The following is a 13,049-nucleotide window of genomic DNA, read 5'->3' as shown; positions in this document are numbered from 1 at the left end:
TGAGCACTGTGCTAATCAATCAGTCAATCAATCAATCAATCAATCGTTCAGTCAGTTTTAACAATAGTGTGGTGTGTCTTTTGTAGGGTTGGAGAGTATGAAGTCGTAGGGTATGTAGAGAATGCCCTGAGTAACGCCACGGTGAAGGAAACTATCTTCATCCTGGAAACGCCTTGTGCCCCACCCCAGATCACAATCTTACCACACTTGCCTGGATCACAGGAACAGGTGAGTCTATGGTCCCTTAGGTTCCAGGGGGGTTGGAGTTGGGGGATTGACACTGACATGACATGACTGACTGGATGGACCAATGTTTGTGCCCGAACAATGTGTACATGCTTTGTTATTTTGAGGAAAAAAATGGTCAAAAATCATCATCATTTGCTGTCAGGTATACAAATGAGTGAGGCAGGAACATAATTGTGCAAAGACATACTGGTGGAAACTAGCAGCATGTGGCTTTTAACACTTATCACATGGGGTAGTATGGTTAGGAAAAAGCATTGGCTGTGTATGAAAACAAACAGGTATGTGTCTATCACAAGTGGTTACAAAACAGCGAAGCATTTCTGTATCGAAATGTATAATCTGTTCGTAATGTGGCATCTTCTCATTAAATTAGTAATTTGAGACGCATAATTGATTAATGAAAGAATTAGACTCCTGTATCTTAGTTTCAGTTAAAAAAATAAAATTAACCCATCATATTTTTTCAGTATATAATTGAACGGTCCAAGGAAGTGAAGATAGAGCTGGAAACCAAGGTGAGCTGTTCCATTACCCACGCTATGGCCTACACCTGGATGCTGCTGAATGAGACGACAGGTGAGGCAGTTGACATCAGCTCTGTCCGCCCCCAGGTGTTCAGAGAGAGAACACTGTACTTCCCGCCAAGGACGCTCAACTACGGCAACTATACTCTACACCTAGAGGTAACATGTCCTCCATCACCATAATTTACCAACGTCATGGTTTTTAGGGTGCTATACCTTTTATGTGGTCATAAGGCAATGTATCTCCAGAGATGGAACAAAATGACTCCTTTTTTTAGCTCTCCTTACAAAGTAAGGAGAGATGTTCTGAGAGGGGGATCAGATGCTGTTGATGGCGGTGTCTGGTTTAACTAAAGTTTTTGGACAATCATAGGGTTGCAGTGGCCACCCATAGTACACAGATAACAAGTCATTGATAGCAATTTGCATATCAAAGATCAAAGAAGGCTTTGACCTCATAGCTCAACATTGTGTTCAGCTATTCACAGGATAGTAGTTGCCTCCAGTAGTACATGGATGGCCAAATGTAGTTTGTGATCTGCATGTCAAAGACCTCTAAGGTAAATCTGTGCACAAACTCCACACAGTGTTTTTTTTACCACCATAGTGATTTATGATTCAATATCATACGAAGTCACTGCTCTGAAGTCCTTATGCATGTGATAAGCAGTGATAGCTGTGACAGTATAATTATTTTGGCCTGTGTTGTTGTTTTAATGGCAAGATCTGAGCACTATATAATTAGAGGATAATATCTGTGTATCAAAGTGTCAATCATGGTTCTTTGTTTTTGTTTTTTTGTTTTTTTTTTTTTTTTGGATTAGAGGTCAATATTACAGTATCACATGATTTTACAAACTGCTCTGTCAGGCAAGCTACCAGTATTCGCTGAATGCCTTGTTGGTCCTGTCTCCATGTTTTTATGATTGACTGTTCATCTAAGCTTGCTGATCACATAGTCTTCATCAGAATAAATAACCAGGATGGTGCACATTTTCCACAAATTAGCTGATTTTCCAGTTAATATTTTTAATTTTATATTCATTTCTGAGATTAGGGACAAGAACTTCTGCCTATAAAACAACAATTAAAATTTGGTAATGAAGGGTGATGTTATCATGCAGATTTACTCAGTTGTTTACCTGTCCTTTCATCATTTTGCTGTCATGACGTTACATAGCAGTCGCAAGATTTGTTTGCTTCTTGTCTCCACAAGAGCAAAACATGTGGAAAATAAGTGGTATCATTTTAAAATTTATGTCATTATGCTCCCTTCTTGTGATTTTTTTTTTCAAGACCTTATTTAGAAGGTAGCAGTCTGGAATGACTTCCTAAAATGTTAGAAAAGTTTTTGGAAAAGCTTTAGAAAACTTGGTTTGATTGTTCAGAATACAGAACAAAAAAAAGCATTTCTTTTTCAGTTGAGAAGAAATCCTGTCAATACCTTTAAAAAAAGAAAATGTAATGACATGCTCAAGGAACTCATTGTATCATTATGCTATTCTTTTTACAGGTAAAAATGAATGGTACAATTGTGTATTCCAAAGTGGACATTAAGTTAGGCATCGTGGCGTCCCTGTTGACCAGCGTGATCCGAGGCGGCATCTTAAGGCAGATAAGTCCTCAGGACGTGGTGGTGCTGAACGGGGCCAGTTCCAGAGACCCTGACTTTGAAAACTCTACAGACATGATGTGAGTGGCTTGTAAGCTTCCAGTAACAGACTAGATTTATATCGGGACCGAAGGTTTGTCAGGTGCCTGGCAAAAGACGGTTTTTTTTCACTCCAGGAAACCAACTGTTTTCCTGGAAAGTATTTGGATTTTATGGAAAGATTTTAAGTACGATACTTTAAAAGATAACTAAAAAACTAAGAGCATGGTTTTAAGGAAAATGAAGGTATACCCCAAAACATGAGAAAAAACAAAGAAAAGACAGCAACATTAAGAAACAAAAACCAATCGATGTATCCTTTAAATGTCATTGAAAATGAGTTCGCTTTTTCCTTTAAACTACTTGATTTCTCAAGGTTTAATGTCATATTTCGTAACAAATGGACCAATGAAGAATTTATAAAACCTTCTTTATTTTTTTTTTTTTACAAAGCCGTACTCTACATACATGTACACTGTACCAAGATGATTAGTGAAAAAAACAATCATGTCAGTGAGTGTGGCATTTAACCCTAATGAAATAAATAAGTAAATAAACTGTGATTACTTCACCTTAAGTTTTTTGTGTAAGAATGCGCTTTCAGAAGCAGATTAAGGCCTTAAAACGATATTTCTGATGTCACCACTTAAGATAATCAAGAAACTAATCAGACATTACTAAAATCTCTTATGTGGGCCATAGGTGAATATATCAGTCTGAATCAATGAAAATGTGTCACTTACAAAATTCAAAACGAAAATGTTAAGTGAAATACAGTAATAAGGACCAGTATTATATTTTTTATCATTGAGGTGAAATGTTTTCAGTTACCAATGGACCTGTTACCGGCTGAAGGACCCAGACGAAGGGTGTTTTGCTGAGAACATGTCGTCCGTGCTGGATCCCACACAGAGCATACTGCAGTTCCCTGGCCACTTGCTCTCACCTAACAACTTCGAAGAGGAGTTTGTATTCAACCTAACTGTGTCCAAGCCTGGCCGTGAACCCCACACTGCCACCCAGATCCTCCGTCTCTCAGACGCAAACTCTCCCACAGCACTGCAGTAAGTACACCAAGGGCTTCCGACAAGAATGGTAGCACTCTATTTTGATGGGGGACCTCCATGGCTCAGATGGTTAGCGCGCTAGCGGAGCGTAATGACCTAGGAGTCTCTCAACATGACCTAGGAGTCTCTCAACATGACCTAGGAGTCTCTCACCATGACCTAGGAGTCTGCGGTCGCTGTGAGGTCAAGTCCAGCTCATGCTGGCTTCCTCTCCGGCCGTATGTGGGAAGGTCTGCAGCAACCTGCGTATGGTCGTGGGTTTCCCCGGGCTTTGCCTGGTTTCCACCCACCATAATGCTGGCCGCCGTCATATAAGTGAAATATTCTTGAGTACGGCGTAAAACACCAATGAAATAAATAAATAAATAAATACGTTGATGGAGTTTTTTGTTTCTCTCGTCTAGCTAATTTTAATATGCCTGAAGATCAGGGTTTTTGCTTGACGTCACCAGACTCAAAATTTAAAACTTTTGTTTCTGTGTGCTCCTCCAAAACATACAATAGTAGTTTAGATCAAAGCAAATTTTTGTCACAATTTAGAAAAACAACTCAGACTATCTCAATCCGTATCATTTAACCCTGTTTTTAAGATACAGGTCTTACACCAGTGCAGCTCTTTAAGATATTAAAACGTGCATTTTAACTCTCTTTTCCTTGGCTACACTGTGACTGTTTGTGGAAGTTGTAGGCTTATCTTTGTTGGTTGTCTATGTTACAGCATCCAGATCACATGCCCTGCGTGTATGGATGGCCTTGTCAATAACAATGAGCGACTGGCCATGAAAGCTGTCTGTGAGAACTGCGGAGCTCATGATGAGCTTGTCTACACCTGGAGTATTTATAGTATAGCCGGCCAAGATGGCTTGCGATCTGACAATAATGACAATGGCGGACACAAATGTGAACCTCAAAACATCGCTGCTGCTCCTGAAAGTCTGAAGGCGGAAGATCCAGAAGACGTCCCAAAGGAACCACCAGCTACAACAACAACAACAATCGCACCTCCAGTCGCTGGTTAGGCTTTTAATGTTTTTTGTTTTTTATGATTCTGTGAAAGCAAAGCGTATGGTATAATTTCATTCTGACTGTCAGTCTACCATACTTGGCTTTTCGTGCTATTATTGCACCATATGTAGGCCAGAACTTCTTAATCAAGTATTGTGTAGTGTGTCATTTTTCATGGACTCTCATATCAAGGTCAAAAAACCACCTTGTAATGCATGTATTAGTTGACTTATTTAACAAGGGATATAAAGTGTCAGTCAGCTTGTTATAAAACAGCTTAGTTTGGTATGGCCTGGGTGTACTGTGCCCACTGTGGCGACACTCTCTGGTTAGATCAGGTGACAAACATTGTATTTCACTGAAAGTTCTGCATTTTTCAAGGGATGCATTTCGCTTGATTCTGATATACTCCTCCACTCTTCCATTATTCTTAAGAATTTTTTTGAAAGTTTGATTCCTTTCTTATCAGACATTTTTGGCGTGTGTTGGTATCAAGACTATCTTTGTAAGGCGTTGGTTAGCGCACTAGTGCAGCGTAATGACCCAGGAGCCTCTCACCAATGCAGTTGATGTGAGCTAAAGCCCAGTTCATGCTGGCTTCCTCTCCGGCCATAAGTGGAGAGGTCTGCAGCAACCTGGGGATGGTCGTTGGTTTCTGCCTGGTTTCCTCCATCTATAATGCTGGTTGCCGTTGTATAAGTGAAATATTCTTGAGTATGGTTTAAAAAACACCAATCAAATAAATAAATAAAATCTTTTTAAAGCCTGCACATGATTGTGAAGGTGCATTTTTATACACCAGACTTTTGGTGAAATACTGTAAAAATGGCTGGTCAGGTTAAGGTGTCTGGGATAGCTCACAGATACACATCTGAATGTACTGCAATTCCTTGATGAGCAGAGCATCAGAGGATTGAAAAAAAATTGTACATTATCGTGCCATGCGTGTTACCTGATGCTATTATCTATAGGATAAACTATGTTTGTACATGATAATATTTCACTGTTTGCCGGGCGTAAACAATATACATGTAGTTTCATTAGCTAATGCGTTGCCTCATCTGTTTCTCTGTTATGTAGTGGAGAACTCAACAGAGATCCCTGGACTGTTCAAACCAAAGGAAGCCTCTTCTGATGGTAAGACTCATTACTCATTGAATAAACAGGCCAGCGCAGTCAAGAGGGATATTTTGTGAAGCAAAACATAAACCTAGAACAACCAGTAGCAGTAATTTAGTGAGGCAGCATGTGTGTATTGTATGCTTCAGGCACACATAGAATATTGTAGGTAATTTATTCTTAAGTTTAAACGCGATTTAAATCAAATAAACACGGAGATACCACATTCTTGCTATAGTTCAACACCAGTATGATTGATGTGAGATTAAGCCTTCTCCGTATATCATATCAGCGATCACACTGTAGGCCAATACAGAAGAAGTGTGTTACAAATTCTGTGGTATTCTTTGTGTGCAGGTCGCAACACCCGGAGGAGAAAGCGACACAACCATGACCCAGAGGAACCAGAAGATCCCATACCCCTGCCACAGCCGGAGCCGGGGACAGCCGGTTCTGCTCGCTTCTTAGGACCCAGCAGGCGACAGGACTATGGTACGCTGCTTTCTCTAAGCTGCACACACCTGTATAAAAAATTACAATATCTCACTTAAAGTTTAGCATGTTTCAAGGGACACATTTTGCCTTATTCTGATGGATTCATCCACTTTGTAAGTTTAGTTATTTTTTTTTGTTTTACCAGGAAAACATAAATGTTAGCATCAAAAATAGCATCTTAAGATCTTCATGCGCTTCTAAATTTGCATTGTAACATACCCAACTTAAGGTGAAATACTGTAACTTGAAAATTCAGACGCAAGCTTGGCGGTTCCTGAAAATCACAGAATAGCCAGGAATTAGCAATTAGTTAACATTCAAAAATAACCCTCTGCTTTAACAAAAGTGGGATCTTTGCATGAACTGCTGATTCTCTCCTGTTTATTTCCTTCATGAATTCTTACAATTCAGACCTTGATTTGTGATTTTCTGTTGTAGTGCCGCCTGTTCCATCGGAGACAGGCTCCAGTGTGATGGACAAGGGTCAGTTTGTGAGCACGATCAGTGAGGGCAGGGACGAAACGGGCAGCACTGGGGGACGATCAGGCAGTGGTAAGGCCAGCACCTGTGTCGCACTTAACGCCAACTGTTAGTGTTTGGAGATTGTTTCTCCTCTCACTCCATCAAGTGCTCTCAGATTGTTTACATAGCTAAGTGGCTTATTCTGTAAATGTATGTAATAAATCTGAAAAGAAAACCAAACTTTTTCTGAGTCTAATGGTGAGAATCGCCAGAGGCCCATTATAGAGGCCTGAAAAACTGTGAAGAAATTGCCGGAAGTAGTTTCACCCAAGTACGGCGTGTCAGTGCGCTTAACTAAATAGACTCTGTTATGGTCAAATATTAGCTTCCTTTCTGATATTTTTATTGTTTTGTTGGGATTTATGTGTTATGTGATTATGCATTGAATGAAAATTTCCATTATGTTTGGAGTCGTGCTCTCATTTATTATGCATTTAGTTTTGTGTCAGAAATTAATTAGGAAATTAATCAGAAATTAAGAAAACAACTTAAATGTGGCTGTATGAGATGGATAAATCGGTCAAAATAAAAGGAAAATGTGCCATTTGAAATTTGCTAAACTTCAGTAGTACCGTAATCTATATTTAATTGAACAAACATGCAACATGTTTTTGAAATTGTATGAAATCTCTCATTGCAGGCTTCCATGAAGGTGTAGGGAATGGACGGAACAACCCAGGTCAGTGTAGATAGAGTAATACCAAGTTAAACACCATCTGTAAGAGTAATGCCAAGTAAAACACCATCTGCAAGAGTAATGCCAAGTAAAACACCATCTACAAGAATAATGCCAAGTAAAACACCATCTGCAAGAGTAATGCCAAGTAAAACACCATCTACAAGAATAATACCAAGTTAAACACCATCTGTAAGAGTAATGCCAAGTAAAACACCATCTGCAAGAGTAATGCCAAGTAAAACACCATCTACAAGAATAATGCCAAGTAAAACACCATCTACAAGAGTAATGCCAAGTAAAACATCCTGCAAGAGTAATGCCAAGTAAAACACCATCTGCAAGAGTAATGCCAAGTAAAACACCATCTACAAGAATAATGCCAAGTAAAACACCATCTGCAAGAGTAATGCCAAGGAAAACACCATCTGCAAGAGTAATGCCAAGTAAAACATCCTGCAAGCATAGACATGAAGAAAAACACTCTATACGTACATATTATAGAGTAAGGTTAAAAAAAAGTATATTTTTTAAGCGAGGTATAAGAAAAAGCCTCTTACAAAATCCCACCAAAGTGCTGTTCGTCGTTGTATAAGTGAAATGTTCTTGAGTACAGCGTAACACTCCAGACCGTAAAGATTAATGAATGAAACCTGAGCTAGTTAAAGCTGAATCCAAATACCTGATTTGTGTGTAAAGAGCCACATTTCCCAGTTTCAGGCAATGAAGGGGCCATGATATGGTTTTAACCAGATTGTATACTTGTTTACTTATCTCAGAGCTAGGGACTTTCTTGGGTTAGGGGTTAACATGCTAGCGCAGCACAATGACCAAGGATCCTTTCACCAAAGTGGAGGTCCTCCATGGTCGAGGTGGTTAGCATGCCAGTGCAACATCAGTACCCAGGAACCTCTCACCATTCACCAGTGTGGTCACTTTGAGGACTTGCTTATGTTGGCTTTCTCTCCAGCCGTACATGGGAAGGTGTGACAGCAACCTGCGGATGGTTGAGGGTTTACCCTGGGTTCTACCTCATTTCCTCCTTCTGTAATGCTGGCCACCGTTATATAAGTGAAATATTGTTGAATACGGCATAAAACACAAATCAAATAAATAAATAAATTTCACCATTTTGATTGCTGTGAGTTTAAATGCAGCTCAAGCCGGTGTCCTCTCAGTCAAACTTGAGATGGTCGGCAGCAGCTTGGTTAGGGTTATGAGTTTCCCCTGGTCTCTGCTTGGTTTCCACCCACCAGTGCTGGCCTCCACCGTATAAATGAAAATTTTTAAACTCTGTTAAACACAAATCAGATAACTAAAACTGTACAATTAAATCTCACAATTGTACAGCTCATGCTGGCTTCCTTTCTGACCGTACGTGGGAAGGTCTTTCAACCACCTGCGGATGGTCATGGGTTTCCACCGGGCTCTGCCCAGATTCCTTCTACCATAATGTTGGCTGCAGGGGTATAAGTGAAATATTTTTGAGTACAGTGTAAAACACCTATGAAATAAAGAAATAAATCAAAATTGTGCATCTTGGATCTAATCCTGTACCTTGTTTTCAGGTGGTAATCAGAATCGTGAAGAACCCCCTCAAGGGGAGACTGTGAAGGATACAGAGAAGCCAGTACAGCCGTTCACACCACCAAAACTCCTGGTTGAACAACACAAAAGTATATTTAAACCGGAAGCCAAATACATGAAAACCGGCTACAACAAAAACGTCTTCATTCTGAAACCTGGGGCGCTGAGTCAGGGCCAACAGTACATCTTCATTGTTCAGGTTACCAAGAAAGGTAAGAGCCATCCACACTATTTCTTGTATATCCAAGCTTTACTACATAATTTGTGTCGTTCGTTCTTTTCTTTCTTTGTTTCTTTCTTCCCTCATATTTTTTTTTTTTTTTGTAAGGGCAAATTCACTAAATTTTAATTTCACCATGTACTATTAGAAAGGCAATTAAGTTCTTGAGGTGCATAATAAAAAATGAATTGCCAGTTTTCATTTTTGAAATTATTTTGTCATTCTGTGAACTTAAAGTTGCCATGATTTCTGGTAAGTACAAAATGGTGTATAAATTCTCCACCCTGTATTTGCATGGTAAAATCTTGCTCATACTGTCAGTTTTCAACCTTTTTGCATGTTTGCAAGGTGTTTATTTAAGCATATTCTGAAAGCATTATATATCTAATTCTGTGTTGACTGATAAAATTATACTTTTTGTGAAGCCCTGATACTGGCCAATCCAACAACTGTAGTTTTGTGTTTAAAATCAAATTAAAAGTGTGCATAGATGACATTAAAAGTAGGTCTTTCATATGTGAAAAGATTGAAGATAATTAAAAGTAAACATATGTACCTCAAAGTATTTGTGAAAGAGACAGTGTTAATCTTCAAAATGAATACCCTCAGATGTGTCCCCTGTTTTGTTTTAAACTTGTTCATGTATTTATTTTGCTTTGCATACAAAATAATGAAATAGGCTTATAAAGTGTAATGCTCTTATTAATATATATACATCATTCTGTTTAGAACCTGCAGATGGTCGTGTGTTTCCCTTGATCCTGCCCAGTTTCCTCCCACCATAATGCTGGCTGCTGTGGTATAAGTGAAATATTCTTGAGTACAGAGTAAAACACCAATCAAATAAATAAATAAACTAGTTTTCCCGATTTTCTTTAGCCTATCAAGAATCCTGAGCACAGGGCCAAATACCAGTCAAATATATACATTGTGCCAGAGTTAATTATTGATACCTGATATATGTCACCTTCAGGTGAGCCGTTGACGAAGGGCGAGTCGTGGGTGTTGGTAGTGGTGAACCAGTCTCCCAGCCGAGGTATCTGCACCGTGCCCAGTAGTCAGAGCCCCAGCTTCAGTTATGAGCTCGAGGAAAAGTTCCAGGTGTACTGCAAAGAGTGGCAAGATAATGATGTGAGTACCAGAGTGATTTGTGGCTGGATATTCTTTGCTGCCCGGAGTTACTTCCCCTATGTTCTAATCTACACAATGAAATAAGTCAGAGAGCTGTTTTCAGTGAGCATGACACAAGCGGGTGGGTGTAAATGGTGATAAAGAGCAGCATCGTAACCCTTGGCAAATTTCCTACATTTTAAATTAATCTTTGTGACATCTGAAACGGTACATTTACAAGAGCATAGTTTGAAATAAAAACCACATATAAACAAAAATAGAACGGAGTCGAATCCCAGGCCGTTGCCAAAATCTGTAATGCTGTAGCATAATCATAAATTGGCATGTCCTTTTTTTGTCCAATGTTATTTCTGTGGAGTAACAAGTTCAGTATTTCACCTAATGTGTAACTTTTTCACATGACATATTTTGCTCAGTTCTGATTGATTCATCCACCTTACGTGACCACCTAAGAGTTACTTTCCGGCCGTACGTGGGAAGGTCTTCCAGCAACCTGCGAATGGTCATGGGTTTGCCCTGGGCTATGCCCGGTTTCCTCCTACATTGTATCATAAAGCTGGCCACCGTTATATAAGTGAAATATTCTTGAGTACCGCATAAAATACCAGTCAAATAAATAAATAAATAAACTGAAGAGTTTAAATATTGGCATCAGAAGTGTCAATAAAACATGTTAATGTGATTGTGAAAGGGCATTTTTACAGGCCAACTTTCGGTGAAATACAGCTGAAATTCTGCCGTATGAAATAGTGTGCTATCATGTTTTATTAGTGTACTTAATAGGTATCCTCAGTGGATTATCTGGCTGATCGTTCCTTAACCAATGAAATCGCATAATCAAATCAGTAGGATGAAATAGTGTGCTATCATGTTTTATTAGTGTACTTAATAGGTATCCTCAGTGGATTATCTGGCTGATCGTTCCTTAACCAATGAAATCGCATAATCAAATCAGTAGGATGAAATAGTGTGCTATCATGTTTTATTAGTGTACTTAATAGGTATCCTCAGTGGATTATCTGGCTGATTGTTCCTTAACCAATGAAATCGCATGATCAAATCAGTAGGATGAAATAGTGTGCTATCATCTTTTATTAGTGTACTTAATAGGTATCCTCAGTGGATTATCTGGCTGATCGTTCCTTAACCAATGAAATCGCATAATCAAATCAATCTCCCAAAACTTTGTCTAAGTTTTGTGAGTTCAACAATTTTTCAACTCCTTCGCTAACATTATGATCACCTTCGTATATGTTGAATATCGTTGATTACGCTGTTAAAACCCCGATCAAATAAATGAACAAATGAACAGCTTGTGTTGGTTTTCTTACAGCATGGTCCGTTGTCTTTATGAAGTGAGCTATCGGCTAGGCTTGGAGGAAGATGAGCCATACAACCTGATCTACAGAGGACTGAACACAAAGATGGAGTTCAGGCTGCCTGCTGGTAAAGGACCAGAGCACAAGGGTAAGATAAATCTTATGTAGCAGGGAGGGATATAACCCAGAGATCGCTGGTTCAAATCTCCAGCTGGATTGCCTGATCGCAACTTGTCTGTCTTGAGAAAATACTATGAAAACGGGGGATGAATGTAACAGGATGGGAATAGAAGCACTGTCTTTCGTGGGAAGTCAGGGAAAAAATGAATTGGTGGTTCAAATCTCCAGCTGGTCAGCCTGCTCAAGTTTACAAAGTTCCTGGTTCCTGCTGAATTGGTTGACATATTCGACAGAGATCTTGTTTATCCGTCAGTAAGCTTAGCATAATACAAAACTTTGATAATTCAAAATAAAAGAGATACATTTTTCATAGTATGCTCGGTGTACCTAGTTGGACCGGTTGGCGCACTGTTGAGTTTTTGCGTTGTGATAATGGAGTGTAATGTCATAACTCCAAGAAAGGACAAAGCATGACCTTGTTGATTCTGATCAAACTGTCAAGCTTCCCGGGGTTTCCATGGACGTTTTTTTCTTTATTTACATTCACACATACAGAGTTGAAGGCTGTGTTTTAAAAGAATACAGGGGTTGCTGATTGGTTGGTATGGGTGATAGGCCAGACTGGTCTGAGTTTTTGGTACAGTACAATTATTCAAGGGAGTTTAAGCCTCTTCACTGTCTGCCAATGAGCATCAAATCTCTATCCCTTGCAAGGGAAGTTTAAATATATGTCCCTGTTATCCAGCCTTGGACTTTCTCAGTCATTGATTTAGTATGTGGACTTGAACACTGTATTTTAGCTAATGTTTGGATGTAAAAAGACACTTTGAGCAGATAAAGGCCTTAAAATAATACTTTTAGTGCCAACACTGAAGTTTTTCTGGTAAGAAAGTAATCAAAGCTCACCAAAAAATTTAAAGTTTCTGTATAAAGTGGATGAATCAATCGTATTCAGCAAAAAATGCCAAAATGAATTACTTGAATGCCAAATCCTCAGAGGAGAAGATAACATCAAAAAGATGCCAAAATCAGATGAAAGAGTATCAAAGCTTATTTGCAAATGTGATCTTTGATATGTTTTTGGAAATTTTTTTTCCAAGAGGAAAGGGTATTTGGAAATAATTTTGTATGGTGGGTATTTGGGACCAACTTTTAGTATTTCTCGTGGTTGCATAATAATGTTCTTAATAAGGATGTGATGCTTGTCTAATAAATTTATTTGAATGTAAATTTGTTGTTTATATTGAAACATATGCATTTAACCTAAATTATGATAACATTTATGAATATATCAAAAATATAAATGTGATCCAAATTGAGGTTTAATACATTTGTTAGCTGAAAAAGACAAATTCTAGCGCAAA

The 13,049-nt window shown here is 38.8% G+C and overlaps 1 protein-coding gene across 1 annotated transcript in view; it reads left to right on the top strand.

The window, feature by feature from the left end:
* The window catches only part of LOC135477926 (uncharacterized), a 159,935-nt gene that overhangs the window by 110,994 nt on the left and 35,892 nt on the right, over positions 1–13,049 (top strand). Inside the window, exons 21-31 of the mRNA XM_064758149.1 lie at positions 87–228; positions 717–932; positions 2,287–2,465; positions 3,252–3,488; positions 4,210–4,505; positions 5,577–5,633; positions 5,973–6,107; positions 6,549–6,662; positions 7,273–7,311; positions 8,877–9,107; positions 10,089–10,246. Coding sequence (XP_064614219.1) covers positions 87–228; positions 717–932; positions 2,287–2,465; positions 3,252–3,488; positions 4,210–4,505; positions 5,577–5,633; positions 5,973–6,107; positions 6,549–6,662; positions 7,273–7,311; positions 8,877–9,107; positions 10,089–10,246 — 1,804 coding nt within the window. The remainder of the gene's footprint in view (positions 1–86; positions 229–716; positions 933–2,286; positions 2,466–3,251; positions 3,489–4,209; positions 4,506–5,576; positions 5,634–5,972; positions 6,108–6,548; positions 6,663–7,272; positions 7,312–8,876; positions 9,108–10,088; positions 10,247–13,049) is intronic.

The sequence above is a fragment of the Liolophura sinensis genome, chromosome 11 (assembly GCF_032854445.1).
Source record: "Liolophura sinensis isolate JHLJ2023 chromosome 11, CUHK_Ljap_v2, whole genome shotgun sequence".
NCBI lineage: Eukaryota > Metazoa > Mollusca > Polyplacophora > Chitonida > Chitonidae > Liolophura > Liolophura sinensis.
This window is presented reverse-complemented; position numbering and strand designations above follow the sequence as displayed.